The sequence below is a fragment of the Amblyomma mixtum genome, chromosome 2 (genome assembly GCF_055824585.1).
Source record: "Amblyomma mixtum isolate Tamu chromosome 2, ASM5582458v1, whole genome shotgun sequence".
Classification (NCBI taxonomy): Eukaryota; Metazoa; Arthropoda; class Arachnida; order Ixodida; family Ixodidae; genus Amblyomma; species Amblyomma mixtum.
The window spans coordinates 100,147,694-100,165,144 of record NC_143013.1 but is presented as its reverse complement, the minus strand read 5'-3'; the positions used below and the strand labels follow the sequence as shown (position 1 = coordinate 100,165,144).

The window sequence follows — 17,451 nt, the reverse complement described above, 5'->3', positions numbered from 1 at the left end:
AATCAACTATTGCTTACACCGCAGGGCACGCATACGATGAACGGGAATCGCCGGTGTGACCCAGACTGCCGAGCCGTGCTTTACGGCCAGCAGCAGTCGTCGCCGTCGCTAGCTTGTGGATAACAAGTTAGGCCGTTTCAGTTAAAGCGAACAGTCGCCATACATACTTCTGGATAAAGTAGTTTAAAAAAAAGTACTGGTCACGTCGGAGAAAGCCGGGACAAGAAGCGAGAAGCCCCAGTCCTGCGCGATGCCAACAACCCGGCTTTCTCAGCCGTGCGATCGCATCATCGCTTCCCACACATTGTAGCACTGCGTAAACAATCACGAGTACAACCAGTAAAAAAGAAAACAGATTGTTTATTAGAACCAAAGCGCAGATTGCGTTTTATGTTATGTAAACAAGCGATGTAAACAACAGTATGAGTGCAGTCGTCCTCATCGGCGCACTCCCGGGGAAATTTCATGCTGACGCGGTTAATATTCATTGGCGTAATATTATCTTCAAGCACTCCCTTAGACAGAACACATGTAGCATCGTTAGATGACATTCGGCTGGAAGGCATTCGAAGCGCCCGTGCAGCAGGGGTATAAGTGGTGATCACCTTCCTGCTAGAAGTTACCATAAACGAAAGGATGACAAGAAAGGGAAAGTTTTCACTCTTCGCTGAAACGTCATTTCGAGCCCCAGATTGTTCCACGGTTGCTTGAAGTGTAATGCAAATATGTTTACGCGGACAACCCATTTGTTAGAATTTAAATATACTTCAGACGGATTAATTGCGTATTTACGAAAGTACACTTTAAATAGATGGCCAGCACCAAAATGCGATGTCCCGAAACTCGATTTTGAGCATTAGATTGTTCAACGAAAGCTTGTAGTGCGCTGCAAATATGCTAATGCGGACTGCCAATTTGCTAGAATTTCAGTGTTCTTTGGACGAATTAATTACGTATTTACGGAAGTACACTTCAAATACGTTGACGACACGCAAATGCCATTTCTCGAAACATGATTTCGAGCACTCGACTGTTCATGGCAGCTAGAAGTGTGCAAACACGTTTAAAAGGACTGCCCGTTTGTTAGGATTGAAATATATTTCGGATGATTTAATTTCATATTTACGAAAGTTCACTTTTAATACATTGACAAGATGCTAAAACTGCATACATATACGTTTACAAGGGCTGCCCGTTTTCTAGAATTGAAGTATACTTTCGATGAATTAATTTCATATTTCCGAAAATACACTTTTAATACACTGACAAGATGCTAAAACTGCATGCATATTTTTTCATGTATTTGAAAAGTGCTCGAAGTATGCTTTAAGTGAGGTATTTTTGGCACATTTTAAAAATATATTTCGAATACCAAGCATGAAATTTCAGAAACGTATTTCCTACATATTTTTAGTGCATTCATGAATACAAAATATGTTTAAAATACATTTTAAATAGACCTCCGTATATTCCAAACGTATTAGTTTTTGCTAAGGGCCGTGACCCCACCCTAGCCTTGTTGGCGATGGCGTCGCTGAATAACTTGGGTGAAGTGCTTTTGCGAAGGTGAAGTGGTTCCGCGTGGGTCACAAGATGAATTGCAGGCATGTTTACCCACGATAGAGTCGTAGGGTCGTATCCGTTATGATTTTTGGTGCGGTATTGTCAGAGGAGCGCAGCGCGCTGCGCTGCAGCGTCCGGGGAGTGGGTGTGTACCTTTAGGTCCAGCTCCGCGTCCGCACACGCAAATTGGCGAAAATTGGGTAGAAAAAATTGGATAGAACCAAGACGTCTCTGATGATGCCCCCAAACCGCAGGAAAAAGCATTAGTGGAAATAAAGCTTTCCCTTTCTTCCTTCTACTGGCTATTTATTATAACGAAAAAGTGACAATAAGAATGGAAGGAACACACGTTGCTAACCACGGCATCTGGCATCGAAACCTGAGGCATCTGAGCTGCGGCTAGCGGGAATAAAGAACAGGGAAAGAAAAGGGATAGGGTAAGAAAGGGGGAGCGAGAGAAGAAAGGATAGGGGTAGGGCGGCAATTTACACTACGTACAAATACAGGATATTGTTTCGCCTCCATCGTATCCGGATACTCCGGCTTAGTAGACTGGAGCCTTTCGTTTTCTCAACAGAAATACGACGCAGCATGATCAAGAGAAGGTCGCGACCGGGAAAAACATCCAGAGGGGTTAAGACGGCTTGCATACAGTGAAGACGAAAGCACTAGTCTGCCATCGTGAGCGTTCGGCTTTGACGAAGCTCGTATCGCGAACTGAAAAAGTTACTGAAGACGCTTTGCAAATTCTAAAGTGTGCTTGGCGAAAGCCTTGTGGGAAACTCACTGCCGGTTCCGAGATCCGCTTGTCGCGGAATCACTGGGCCGCTTCGGAGCCATGCGTCTCACTCGCTCGACTACATCGAGACGTCTGGCGAAGGAGCGGTGGTGCAGCTGCCACCTCTGACGCGCGCTGTACGACGATGACATAACCATATGGGCCACGCAGGGCAGCACAGGAGACATTGAAACCAGCCTGCAAACAGCGGCGACGATAGTTGACCGCTACGCCCGCCGCTGCGGTCTTCAATGTTCCCCTCAAAAATCGGAATTTGTGCACCTCCGCCCCTCACAGAAGTGCGCAACCAAAATCTCTCTTTCTCTTGAGAGTGCTCCCATACGCGAAAGTGACGAGATACGGGTACTGGGACTCTACATCCACAAACACTGACGGCCAGACACTACATTGGCAAAACTCCGAAAGGTGGGGGACCAGGTGGGCCGTATGGTCCGCCGGGTTTCCAACAAACGCGGGGGGTTACGAAGGAAGGATGCCTTGCGGCTGGCAAACGCCTTTGTAACCAGTCGAATTCTCTATTCGACTCCTTATCTCCACCTACGGAAACAAGAGGAGGATGCGCTTGAGGTCATTCTTCGCAAAATTATTAAGCGTGCCCTTGACCTCCCCGTCACTACTTCAAACAGCCGGCTTATGGCTCTTGGGGTGGTGAATACTTTTCCGGGAGCTCCGGGAGGCGCATCTTACAAACCATTACACGCGTTTGTCGCTAACGGAGTCGGGTCGGCGCCTTCTTGCTCGACTCCATATCCAACACACCCCTCCAATGGAAGACAGGTTTCGCATCCCAGAACTGTGGAGACGTGCCCTCCACGTGCGGCCTCTTCCAGCAAACATGTCACACGAAAACCATAATGGTCGGCGCCTGCACGAGCGGAAGCGCTAGCCCGACATTATGGCAACAAAACAGGAGTATACTACGTGGACGCCTCCGGTCCTCACCACGGCGGATGGTACACGGTCGCGGTAGTTCACAACAGCAACACGGTTAGCGGCCTCACCTTCAGAGCCAGAAGTGCAACACAAGCAGAAGAGGTCGCGATTGCTCTCGCGGCCTCACATTCCGATTCAAAATTCATAATCACCGACTCGCGAGGGGCCTGTCGGAACGTCGAACAAGGCACTCCCTTCCTAGCCTATCGAATCTACCAAAATTGCATACGGGATAGGGACCCCGCACACCGTTACCTGATTGGGCCCCTGCTCATCAGGGGTTGGTAGGAAGCGAGGCAGCAGACGCAGCCGCCCGCGCGCTCTCTCACCGGGCTGTTTTCTCCTCCCCACCCGATAAGGAACCCGATTTTAATCCGGTGTATACATTCAAAGAAATTACAGCCTACTATCAAAACAGTCATCGCCTTTACCCAAGCCCATGTAAAGGCCTCAAGAAGGCGGATGAGCGGCTCCTTCTCCGCCTTCTCACCAATACATTGCTGTGCCCGGCAGCACTAAAGAATTTTGACCCCTCCTGTAACGCAGCTGCCCGCACTGTAGTGCGGTGTCTTCTAACACCTATCACATGGTGTGGGCCTGCCCCTCCAACCCGGCTATTCCCCCCATCCCCAACCCAACCCGGGAGGACTGGGAGGCGACCCTGCTCGGCTGCCACGACTTACAGGCCCAACAAGCCTTAGTCGGGCGCGCCCGGGCGGCGGCCACCGCCACTGGGGTCCCATACTAGGGACCTCCACCTAGTGTTTGTAAGGATCGGTCCCTTACGGGCTGATCCAAGCATACCTCCTGTCCTTTCTTAATAAAGGTTTCACCACCACCACCTGACGCGCGCGCGCTCGTTCCACCGCTACTGTGTGACGTCATGGTTGCTATGCGCAGCTGTGCGCCCCACCGACGCGCTGGTTGCTAAGGAGGGGGGGAGGTTGCGCGGCTGCGCGGATGAGAGACCACAGTTGGCACTACAGCCCACGGACGGTCACCGCGAGCATGGACGGACAATGCGAGCGTGAGCCATTAAAGGCTTTCGCCTTATAATGAAACACTTACGCGCATCCGAACGCTGACTGTTCAAGCGACGAATCCGCAAAGGTCCGATTGAAGCACTCAGACGCTCGATTCCAATATTTGTAGCTAGCCTTTAACCTAAGGGACGTATGCTATATGGAAAAGGCGCCCGTTTGGTGTGCGATGTCAGTACACATTAAAGATCACCAGGTGGTCGAAATTATTACGGAGACGTCCACTATGGCACCTCTTTCTTCCTGTTTGCTTTCACTGCCTCCTATATTCCTTCCTTATGGCGCGTTTCGGGTATCCACCGAGATATGCGAGACAGTTGCTGCGCCATTTCCGTTCTACAAAAAAAAAAGCAATTTTCAATTTAGCGTCCCAGAAGAACTCGGGCTATCAGGGACGTCGTAGTGAAGAGAGTCCTTAAATTTCGACAACCGGGGTTCGTTAACGGGCAGGGGCATCACACAGAAAATTGCTCTCATAAACTCTTTCCCGTTCAAAAAATGCTTTTTCCCCGAATAGTTGGCTATGTTCGCTAGCTTCAGCCAGTGTGTCCAGCCGCTGCTTTGGCGGAGTGGTTAATGGTGCTCGGCTGATGACTCGAAAGACAGGGGTTTGATCCCGACCGCGGCGGTCGCATTTTGATGGAAGCGGAGTACTAGGAATCCGTTTAGTTTTTATTTTAGTTTAGTGGGGTTCAGAGTTCCAGAGCAACTCAGGCTGTGGGGATTCGGTAGTAGAGGGTTCCGCATAATTTCGACCACGTGCGGTTCTTTAATTAACGTGCACTGACGTCCGACAGAACACGGGCTTTTAGCATTTCGTCTTGACACCATGTTTCACTGAGTTTATGTACTCTCCTAAAAAGGTGTTTGAGAGCCGCTGTATCCTGATTTGAATCACGTCGTGCAGGTCGAAGTATCGTCTTTTGCTACAGATGACGAGAACGAACAAATTAGACCCAAATCTGAGTTCAGGAGAGCGATGTGTACTTGAATCATATCCTCCAATATTAAGCATTATTTCAGCGTTTCCTAAGCTTCGATGAACCTTGTCGTGGCGCCCAGTCTCGAAGGCCGTACGTATGATAATGATGAACGCAGCCTCACGAATTTATACCATACCTGTGCCCAGCCTGCACTTACCTAAGACCTATCGCGCCAGCACGCTTTGCAGTGTGACAGCAGGCACTTTGTAAAACACAATTCGAAAAAAAAATTGCGTCGGGCCTTATTCTCACTTCGTGCCCATTATTCGAAAAATATTCGCAAAAATTCATCACGGATTCTCTTTGTTCCGAATAATTTTAATATGGCGCATTTTATTCCTCTATCGAATCAAATAAATGTATTTCAATATTTTGAATATTCGCCCATGCCTACTTCTTACTTATGAACGAACTTTATATTTTCTCCTTCTCGCACGACTTTCGACAGGAAAGCCAGGATCAACCAGCGGTGCCTGAACGAAACCTCCTGCACACCACAAGCAGACACCCATCACTTGAAATGAGGGCGAGGATCGAAGACCGTATTGTGTACTCGCCGTTTCCGGCGGTCCAGATACCTTGCTGCTCGTTCTACACTGCTGCGAAAAAGGCGCTGCTGAAAGACGCTGGGAAACCGGCTCTGGTTAGGGAGACCTTTTATGACTTTCTAAAATGCGCGAAAATTGAATACGTTAGCTTAGATCAGGAGCCTCCAGGGAATTATAAATCAGCCGCACAGAACGAGCTGCGTCGTTAACGCGATGTTCATCTTGAGGAAGCCTGAAGTGAGTGTAATTCGAGGGAGCCTTGATGCAATGCGAGATTTTATTTTTCTTACTTTTGCGTGTTTTCATCTGTAGTTTTTAAATGCCATGCTTTGTATATCACTTCGTCATCGATGCAGAATAGTATTTGTTTGCTGTCAAATTGCAGACAGAGCAGCACGCACGTAGGTAAGCGGGGTATATGACGGAGCTTGTAATGACGCAAATTTGCCTTCTAGGAAATTTGTACAAAGTGCACCATTTTCGCAACTTAAATGCCATAGTCACTCACCGTGCTCTGAAGTAGTCAGCTTTTTAACAAGTGTGAAAAGATAAGCGTGCCATGAGTAGCCTTTCAAGTTGGTTGATTTGTCTAAATCGGAATCTCCATCCCAGCGGTTAAACTGCGCTGAAGTCCATTGATATTTTCCGTGAGATTTCTTGTAATTTTAATTTGTATAAAGAATTCTCTTGCATGTATTTAGCTAATTATACGCCATAAAACGTTGCTGCATGCTTACGTCGTTCCAGGGGTCCGTAGGAGAGAGCATCAATAAAACTCGTAAGGTTGTAACTGTTACACCTATGGCTGCCAGATTTTCGGCGTACATTCACAGGATCCCTGAGGCTAGATACATGTATTTAGATGAACGCTGACAGCTGAACGTTTTGCCCGTATCTGACGAGGGTATGGAAGCTCGCTTGCATTGTTGGAAGCAGTTATGAACCTCGTAAAATCCTTCATACGGACTATCGACGAACGCAAAGTGTACGTGCAATCAATGCTTAATGTGAAAGTGGTAACACCGGGCCCCAAAGCTGATAAAAAAATGAACTGAAAACCAATAATGACATTTCTATACAATGACCTCAATTTAATACAACTTGTTTACTGATGAAGACTCAGTTAAGGCTGCATGCTGGGCCGAGTGATGGTCTGGGCGCGCAGCTAACAAATCTACGGAGGTGCGCAATACATAAATCAGATTGGTTTTTAGAACGCCAGCATATAAAAGAATAAATCGCATTTGTTTTAACGTATTACCTGCAATGGCGGCTTTTCGTCTCGAGAGTGGCACTTGTCTGTGTTCCCTGGGTTACGTATGTGAGATATTGCTCCGTGGTTCAAGAGAGCATGATGCGCGGCTAGCTGGTGCTGCATGATGTGCAGTGGTCAGTGCGAAAACCAGACGAGGGACTCAAAAGAACACACATAAGACATTCACCAGTGCAACTACCAACTGTTAATTCAAGTAGTCATTCAGAGCGTTTGCAAAGGAAAAGGAGATGATGCATGGAGGGGGGCACACCAAGAAAACGCGGTTGTTAACAAATTGAATTTAACATTGCAAATTAAGTAAAATAAATGTGTAGAGACGTATCATCACTGAACGGTAAGACAAGTATTTGATATGACAAGCCTCCACATGTAGCCTAGGTTTTTCGTTCTCGCTCCTTCCAAGAATCATGGTATTCTGCAATCTTGCACTACGCGTACTCACACAAGAAGCAAAATGTAGCATAATTTTTTTTAGGCTGAGAAGGTACAGCCAACAGCTACTCATCCTGTTTTCGCTACTGAACATAATGCCAAGAGGTGAAAAGCAGTACAGCTAATCAATCTGAAAAGAAGTGTCACTAGAGAATCAGTCCTTTTGTTTTGTTCATAGATTTGTGTTTAGTTAAGTAAAATGTGTTGCTAAAAGCAGACCCAATCACATGCAGGCGGATGGGACCGTCCTCATGACAGGCCGAGAATTATTCGTGCTGATGCAACGCTACGCCGCTGGATTCCAGAAGCATGGTTTGGAACCTGGTCACAGAGTGTGCGTCCACGTCGGGAATAGTGTGGAGAACTTTGCTGTCATGTGGGCGTGTGTCTTCGCAGGGGCAAGCATCGTGTTGGTCAACGCATCACTTACTAAACGTAAGTGCGCCGCGCACAAAATGTAAAGGAACTTCAAAAACGTAAAGCAACTAACTTTCCGCCACCGTAGTGGTGTCAGAACGAAACTGCATTCGGCGGCAAAGCCCGGATTGTGAGAACAAAATTTTCTTAGGGAGATGATCAACAGTGTCGTGACGACACGGAATTGAAGCCGAATCAAACTTGAGATAAATTGGTTATTAGGTCGGAACATGACTATAACGCCATTGTTGTCTAAGAATTGAAAAAGTAATACACCTCAAAAGAAAATTGGGCCGAGATGAGAATCTAACCAGGGGACCTAGGGCCTCGCGTCAGACAAGCTGCCCATATGGCATAATGGGACGTTAGACGGACATCATTAAATGGAGGACGTGTGTCTTTTGGTGAGCATAATCTAGTTTAAAATAAAATAATAAACTTAAAAGACAAAATAAAAATAAAATTAAGAGAAGTGTCCGTGTCGGCGAAATGATAAGCGAAGAAGACCCCAGGCTGCTGAAGGAACCCATTAACACCACTGTATCATGCGCTTACGGTGGAGCTTGTCCTGCAACTTGTATCTTACCCACCATAGCATTTCTGTATTACGGTGGTCGATGCAGAGCTAACACGGCGGATCTGAGCGTCCTCCAGGTTGTAAGCAGACGTTCAATGCCAAGAGCAGGTGAGAGTGCCGTGACGGCAAGCAATCCTTTATTGGAACACAAGAAAAGGTGTTGGGAGAGCCGGAGAGCAGCTCATGATTGTGGACTGATAATTTGTTGATTTTTCTAAAGCTTTTATGGAGAAAAACATTAAAAACTAATTTTATGTTGAGGTATATAGAGCTCAGCGCCAATGCATGAAACTAGAGGCGGAATCTTCCTTACACAACGCACTTTGACATGCTTCCATGACTTTTCTGACATATCCTCTGTCCACACTACGGACTTTATAAAACCACAACAACAGACTTGTCCGTGTCACAATAAAGAGACGTCACTTACGCTTCACTGGCAGTAAATAGTGGTAAAAATGACCTATGATTATGCTTTTACTAATGAATTTTACCTGGAGAGCTGCAATGTGATTTTAAAACGTCGATATAGGATGGGATTTTCCGATGCGAATAACTAAGAACACATCAGATATGGCTTGCGGCATCGTCGGTCGGCTCCTGCCTCTGCGCTTTGCACAGAACGCTTTCCCAGAACGCTTGGTCTCCGTGTTCTGGACACCCTCCTGTCTCCACATGCGACCTTGCACACAACGGACTGGATAAGTAGTTTTGAGATGGGCAGCAAAATCTTGCCTTTAAAGTTTATCGGGCGCTCGCACCCACTACTTTAACGACTGATGAAGAAAATCAAGTCGGTACCTTTTGTAGTAAATATAAAACTACGAATGTCCAGAAGAGGGATCTTTGGATCTATTGATATTTATGGTGCAGCCTTTTCATATGAGAACAACTGCGCTCATAAGCAACTTCGCAGCGTAAAATGCACTTGAGCAGATTTTCAGAGTTTAGAGCAATGTTTAGCTTTCTTTGTAATGTGCTCCAGCCGTGCCTCCTCTGCTGCAGCCTCGGCCCGAGCGGCGCGTCTAGAGTGTGCTGCCACCACACAGCTCTGTGAAGCAGCTGACGGCGTTCAGTACGCCTCTCCATATACCTATACCGCGATGCACAGCTGTTCACGAATCAAATTAGGCACCGGTGTAGCGTTACTGTTGCTTTGCGTGCTGCTCACGTGACTGCAGCGTGATAACTGCATGGAAAGCACTGCGACCATGACGTCGTCCTAATGAAGTCGCAACGTGAGTGTGGTGGTTGGCGTGGTAACGTAAATGGTGCCCGCACAAAGCACAACACTCACCACTGGCCACAGCTTGGCCCTTTACCAGCCGCTCCGTAAAATCGAAGAGGCTGCTATTCAACATTCATTTGTAGCACTTATCGAGTAGCGGCTAGGCGCGGCAGAGGTTCAACTTAACACGTCCAGCTTACACCACCGTGTGTTGAGCGCAAACCGCCTCCTGATTTAAATAACTCTTGCCTGGATGGGGCTGAATGCAGCTTCTCAGCCTGTGGGCGCATTTTTTCAGTAAGTAGTACACCCCCACCTTGCATTGCTTTTAATTTGTGCTAAAAAACAGTATTCGTTTTGTCTCCGCGATGCGGTAGCGACTTTGCTGTAAAGAAAAAAATATGGTTATAAATCTTTCCCCATAGCAAGGTTTTAATAGGGCTAGGGGCACTTGGGTCAGGAGGGGTCCCATCGCATGCGAATGAGGTGCGGACGGCGGGAGTAAGAAGTGAGAGTGAGGTTTGGGGACTGTGATTTGGGGAAGTGTTCTAAGATCTCTATATTGTTCTTTAATGGTGCGTTTGTTGTACACAGCTTTGTCACAGGTCTCAGTATTTGACCAGGGGATAGCAGGGGCTCCGATAAAAGCTTCGCGGGCAAGTATTTGCACCAGCTGATTTCCTGCGATCCCTGTATGGCCAGGGATGCACCAAACTGTGGTCATGGCGAAGGACAGGTCGTGAGGGCTTCAGTGAGGTCATTGTGGAGATCTCTAGGAACTTTGCGGTTTTGAAGGGAGCGAATGGCATCCCCGGGGCCGTGTACATTTTTTACACTGATGTTACGAGTAGCTGAGGGAATAAGATGCTGCCGCAGTGTTTCGTTCTGTAGCCCTCCAAAATCCTCCTTTGGCTGGCGTCGCACCAAATGGACAACCAGAGTGTTCTGGTGCTTCATGCCGACGATACTTCGAGCGCTTAATATGTCGCCCTTTAATAAAGCGTTTTATATATGTCTCTCCTAGAAAGAAGCAAAACAACTGGGTATTATCACGTCCTAATCTTACGCACGTGCGAGTAAACAGCAAGGAGCGGCAAGCATACAGTCCGAGACCATTGCCTTCTAGGTTTCTAATGTGTGCGCGGCCACTTCTGAAACTGCCGCTCTGAACTTACTGAATTTCTTACTTGCATAATGTCCTTAACAACAACGAATGTAAAAGAACCAGTTCCTATAGAGATGCAGGTATTGCACGAATGTCGAAGGGCTACAAATACATTTTAAAACTGACTGTCTAAGTACCCTTCCTAAAGGTTGTCATGACGTACAGCTGTAGAGCATGAGGTTGTTGGTTAAAATGCCGGACTCAACAACCTAGATGAAATGCAGGCCAGGTACAAGAACATTCGACCACTGAGATGTCGCTATGCACGAAAGAGCCTCATAATCGCTGCTGCAGCTTTCTTTTTATCTTGGTAGAGTTTCTAGCGTCATGTAATTAAGTCGGGCGCTAGCTTCGATCTGTACATAGCTTCACGAAGCCAGATATCGCGTTGTTTACCTTCCTTAGTATTGTCATATGAATGTTGCCGGCTTATCGAAGTTCACTCGAAACGTATTGTTTTCACTGCACCGTAACCCTTGTTAAATTAGTGATTTGGAGCAGCATATGCAATGTCATTAGGCAGGGAAAGAAGAATACTCTGGCAGTTAAATAGACCCATTTTTGTGCGGTGTGTGCAGAATGCGTGTTTAGAGAACTTTGTACGATATGTTGTAACATTATTATTTTCTCCCTTGCGATGTACTCTCTGCAAAACGTTATCTATGAGACGTACTTTTTACGGAACCAACGCCTTAGCTCATATTACAATGAAGATTTCTGTTCGGTGTCGAAATGACTAGTCAGTGAACGACGCAAGGTTGAGGAGTGCACTTGGGCAGAAATACATCAAGTACCTTCTCCCTAGTCAATAACTGCACTGGACACGGTTCATTAGGAGCTCATGCCATGAATGTAAACTTGTTGTTTCCATGACTTCCCTTTCTGCACTTCAAATGGTGTGATTACCCGGGCTTGTGGGGCCGTACAATTTAATTGTGAAATTAAAGCAAATCTTCACAATGATAACCATTTCGTCCATCTGTTGAACAGTACGAAATGACTGCGGAAGCCATGTGTTGCATTTTGCCGTCAATATCCGGCGAGACCTCTACGAAAGCCAATTCTTTAAACATCAGCGCCATACATTGACACCACTGAGAGCTTTTATTCACGCTTTTTTTTTTCAAACTTGTGTTTTCACCTGTTTTATGCATAACAGCTTTAACACGTTTCCCGGCACTCTCACTTGAAAATTCGCCTGAAACAGCTTCGATTTTGAGAACGAACTCAGTGACTTGCAACACACCGTAATTTCTTCCATAACTGTGCTGCTCATACACGGCAGGAACGTGCGGCGTAATCTCAGTGAAATTCTAACCAATTGCGGAGCAGCTCGGAACGACTCTGCTCGCCTCATGTCTCACGCACCTCTGCCATAATCAGAACAACAAGTGCAGTGCTTTTCCAGGTGTTTCAGCATGGACCAATGAAGTCTGTATGGTAGCACTGCTAGCAGACGGGGCTTAAGGCTGCTGGTAGGGATGCGTTCAAGGACAGATGGCAATGCCCACGGTACTGAAGAAAATGCTATTGGCAGAAATATTTGTCACCGTAAATGTACGCACTCCAATTTATTAACGCGATAACGTTAAAGGCCTCTTCAGAGACAATACGTCGTCGGCGTTGTGAGCGAACATTCCCAGCATAGCTCGCAGATGATGCTCAGAGCGCAACTTAGGAAGCAGGTGGATAACCTAGGTCAAGTGACCTTGCGGCGTCACAACCCACCCACTGGATTGTGAGCAAACTGCCCACCATGGCAGATGACAGTTTAATGATTCCTCGCTCAGGAAGGGGAACTTGGGCCGCACGAGGCCCACCGCTGGGAGCACCTGCCTTCGCAGAGCAGTGTCGCATCTGTTAACCGCTGCACCACTGCGCCAGGAGGGGTATGAGGACTCCTCAGGGATCTGTGAATGTAGAGAACTGCCATCTGCATATATGGCAAATAAGCCATTACGATCTTCCGTCATACCCTTTAGGCGGAGCTCAAGTGTCGCCTCAAATTTTTGTCTGGTGTGGTCGCACTGCGCTTATATAAGCTCGGCGTCAGTAGCACTGCAGCTCGTCCATGCCAGTTCACTGGACAGTTAACTCAAGCAGAACGGGTAAGAAGCCCAATAAAGGGAACATAATGGCATAGGCCGCTACTACAAAGCGCAAAATTGAAACCATCTATTTGTAATGTTGGACCGATTATCTGTGCTGCTTGGGAAAAAGCGCAGTCAAGATTTGAAACGCGTCGTGGGTATGACGCCGGGGTATAGATGAAGAGGGAGAACGCGAAGGCTTCCGAACCCGTGAATGAAGTGAATGAAGAAAAGTAATCGAACGCTGTCCTAAGCATGCATACAAGTTTGCGGAGAACGCTTGTAAATGTGCGGTCAGTGCATCTTTCATTCCTATAATAGCGCGGAACGCCGTCCGCGCAGGGCATATGTCATTCTTGTAGCTAATCTCAGTGAGAAAGAGGTCTGCAAATATTTCGCCGGCTCTTACTTCATTGATGGGATTTATTAAACGGTGCATCCGAAACCGTGAACTTTTTTAGAAGTGAAACGACATTGATCGTAGTATTTTGCATAGTGACAGAGCCGACAATTTCCCATTTCGTGGTGTAGACAGAAGACAACTACACCACATTGTCCCGCTATACCTAACCTTTCTCTCTAGCGTACTCAGTCATCCGGCTGGCATGGGCGGCACTTTCACATTACAAAAAGAACCTGATCTGTAGTTGCCAACAGGTTTAATTGGCACAGAACGGTTTCAGTTGTCTGGCGGGAGAATTCAACATAGTGACGTGTGCGCACTCAACATTGCGAAATAAAGACGCACTCGATTTTTAGATTGCTACCACATGCTTCGCCGGTGAATAGCTTGAATCTTGTGTGTACAACGTGTTGTTAAGATGCAGCGATGTTAGTTCAGTTAGTTCTATACCTGGAAAAATTGAAGTGTGGACACTTCTCAGCTATACCTTTGTCCATAGCGGCTTCGTACATTTGCTATGTGCAGTGAGAACAAAGGTGAAGAGCCAGCGATTATTGGAATTTCTTGTTTGTGTCTAGGTGAATTACGCTACCAGCTCAAAGACAGCGACTGCACTCACCTCCTGACGGAGCCAGCTTTCGCAGAGAAGTGTTCTAAGGCGGCGGCGTCTCTAAAGATAAAGGTAAAGTAATTCTTCTAGGCTGCTCTTGTCATTTAACACATTTTTTTGTATTTCTTGGATAAGAGTTTCACGCCTAAAATTGGTCACAGTTGCAAAGCGAACCGTGCATCGTTTTAACCTCAAACGCAAGGCAACAAATGTGTTTGAATCCTGATGTATTCTCAACAGCATGTTCCTGACACACAAAGTTCTTGTTAACATTGTTTCGGCAGGGTAACCTTGGAGAAAACCAAGTAGTTACCTCTGCAAACCTTTAATATCAGTGACATTAGCGCTGCCTTCCATCCAGTTTCTTCGAAAAAGGTCGCTCAGCGTCCCAGCCAAGAACCAGGGTCATCCTTTGAAACCACTGCTGCAACTCCATCATAGGCCTTTACCTTATTCTGCCAGTGTGCCTTGCAACACAATGGTGCCAAAAAATGGATGGGTCGTCTGTGTGTTGCATCTTAAAACAGCAAACAAGCGGGATAGCTGGCTGTAAGAGCCAGAACTGAACGGAAGAGCGCTACCCCTGTCTTCCATTCGTCCTGCGTGGCTTCTCGAAGCCAGTGAACCTCTACGTTGCCCCAGATAGTGAAGAATTATTGCAGCTTAAGTAAACAGGGAAAGAATTGGTGGAAACCAAGTGAGCGTCCTGGAAACGGCATGTGCCTTCAAGAAGGCGCAGATCTGTTTGTCTGCATGCACTGGTCATTCAGAAATTCCAGATGTCTCCTTTCCCTTTGAACACACAATGCGGTATCCGTGGCCAATGTAGTTCCTCACCGCAGTGTTTTATTGCTTTCATCTGCAACCGCTGCTTGAAAGCTAGGGGTCCCGTTATGCAAAGTCGTTGCAGTCGTCTTCCAATTTCACATTCTTTAGCGTTTTTATCCAGAATCGGATGGTTTGTATGGAAATGTGTTCTGTAGAGCATATCCGTTCTACAGTGCCTATCTATGTTGTTGTGTATATTCTTCGAAAATACCGAGATAAGCTCCTAGTAAAAGCCTTTTATCCAAATTGAAGTCTTCAAGGTTTCTTTCCGTGCTGATGAACAAATGTACAGGGTCGTCCACTCTTAGTTAGAATGCGCTAGCGCATGGCCGCCCTCTTTGGAGGGTCACTGCGTCCGAAACGGCTGCGCGTCGAAGCGAAGTGGCAGATGACGCGAAGCACCATGTCCAGGTAAACCTTCTCCTGCGCCACTTTGCTGCGGTAAGCGACTGTGTCGCACGCGGTGGCCCTCTGAAGAGTGTGGCCACGCGCTAAAGCGTACTAACTAAGAGTGGACGACCCTGTACTTGTGTCATGCCGACTAACATGTTTTGATATCGTGCCTAAACAAGTGTGTTGTCTCTCAGTGTAAGTGGCGGCTGTAACAAATAAAGAAATCATATTCTTGGCGAGTGACAGCACATCATCTCCAAGCATGCTATCACGGGCAGCTGCACAAGCGTCTAGTGCTACAGCGAATTTTATTGTAGCTTTTGATGAGGCGCTGAGACTCCGAGGATCAGGGGTGCCAATATAATTTATTTATTTCCCCGTTAAAAGTGTGGACTGTATTTTGAACATAAGAGAGAAATGCTACTGTCTGCAGCTCCTCGTTAAAGGAGAACAGAGTCGGTTCTCTCTACGACTTCAAATGACATTTATGGCTGCTCTCAGCAGCTGATGTTCGCCCTCAAGTGCAGGGGAGTACACGTGTGTGGTATAATTTTTAACCCGTCTTGTGGAGGGGGCACACATAATATTCACTAATTTCACATTATGAGGTTACCGAATTTCGGCATGGCCTTCTTACAAAGGCTACTTTAATATGGCAACGGTTAGTGAGCTTCTACTATTTCTTAACCATCGATGTCGTGCCAAGGAAACTGAATCGTAAAACGAAATGTTTTTACAAATATTTGTGTTTTTTATTGGTTTTGTCACGTTCGCAGCTCCATATCTCAGAAAGAGCAGTGTGATATACATTGACGGTTGGCCGGGGTCGTTGCGCAGGCTTTCTTTTCCGCAGGTCCAGCAGAAGGGTTCGTGTCGGTGGCTGCGTTTCGTGACCTGGACGAAACCTCTTTCCAAGAGATATCCATTCAGGACCCTCAAAACTACGTTCTCTGCATTGGTTACACTTCCGGCACCACGGGCCTCCCCAAGGGGGCTGTAACCACCCACTACGGCTTCGTCGCCAGTATGGTCACTGCAAGGTGAGCGCGCGGATGCCGAAGTACTCTTACCTCTTACCGAAGTACTCGTACTCTTACCGGTATCTTAAACATACCGGTGGTATTGGCAAGATTCACGTCGCCAGGCTTGCGGGACACATGGCTGCAGGCAAGGGGTAGACTCAGGGCGTTGGCTGGAAACAAAACTATTCCTGACATTTTCTTCAGTGAGAATCTGACTCGTGCGAACAGTGAACTTTTTTGGAGGACTAGGGTTCAAGGCAAAGCAAAGGGATATAAGTTTGTCTGGGTGCGAAACGGGAAAATATTTGCGAGGAAGACAGAGGGTGCTACTGCTCTAAAGATCACGTCAATAAGTGACGTTGATAAGATGGCTTAAGGTTTGTACTTTCTTGAATAGAGTATGTCGTTTCCAGATTTCGACTCCTTTGTTAAGACCTTTCAGCCAGCGTTGGGTTGTTCTTGCACCATCCTTCACATTAATATCCGGAGCATCAGGAAATATTGGGATCAATTTGCGGTTACGGCCTGTGCTCTCAATGACTTTGTGGACGTGTTTGCATTAACGAAAATTAACATTACCGGCACTCTAACCGATGTCTTTAGGCTTCGCGGTTACCATGCCTACTTCCTCACACGCAACAGCAGGGGTGGTGGCATTGCGGTATTCTTCAAAGAATCACTGATGGTCTCCGAGGTTAGTGTTTCCTTCGGCACAGTGGAGGTCATGCCCTTTGAAATATCCATTCATGTTTTTTAATTTAATTTCTTGTTATGTATCGACCTCCTAATCTAAATGCGCCGGCATTTATTGAAGAATTACGAACAATATTCAAAACCAATTTTGTTGGGAAAAACCTGTGCATGATAGGGGATATTAATATCGATTTGATGAAGGGCGATCGCTATGGCACTGAAAACTACTTAACCATGCTCGCGGAATTTGGCATTGAACCACAGCTCGCCGATCCTACCAGAGAAGAATTTCTTAACAATCGCATCACAACTACTTGCATTGACCATGCTAACGTCCGTGCGTCGGACATCTCAGTATCCGGAGCCGTGATCAGACAGAAACTTGCAGATCACTATTACATTGCGTGTCGCCTTACAAAAACAGTCTCTACGCTACACACCGACTCTACCA

At 46.7% G+C, this 17,451-nt stretch overlaps 1 protein-coding gene across 1 annotated transcript in view; it reads left to right on the top strand.

Moving 5' to 3' along the window:
* LOC149360289 (uncharacterized) overlaps positions 1–17,451 on the top strand; it is a 98,925-nt gene that overhangs the window by 64,084 nt on the left and 17,390 nt on the right. Inside the window, exons 2-5 of the mRNA XM_089572257.1 lie at positions 5,767–5,961; positions 7,808–8,009; positions 14,033–14,136; positions 16,123–16,325. Of these exons, the coding sequence (XP_089428383.1) occupies positions 5,839–5,961; positions 7,808–8,009; positions 14,033–14,136; positions 16,123–16,325 (632 nt within the window). The 5' untranslated portion in view covers positions 5,767–5,838. The remainder of the gene's footprint in view (positions 1–5,766; positions 5,962–7,807; positions 8,010–14,032; positions 14,137–16,122; positions 16,326–17,451) is intronic.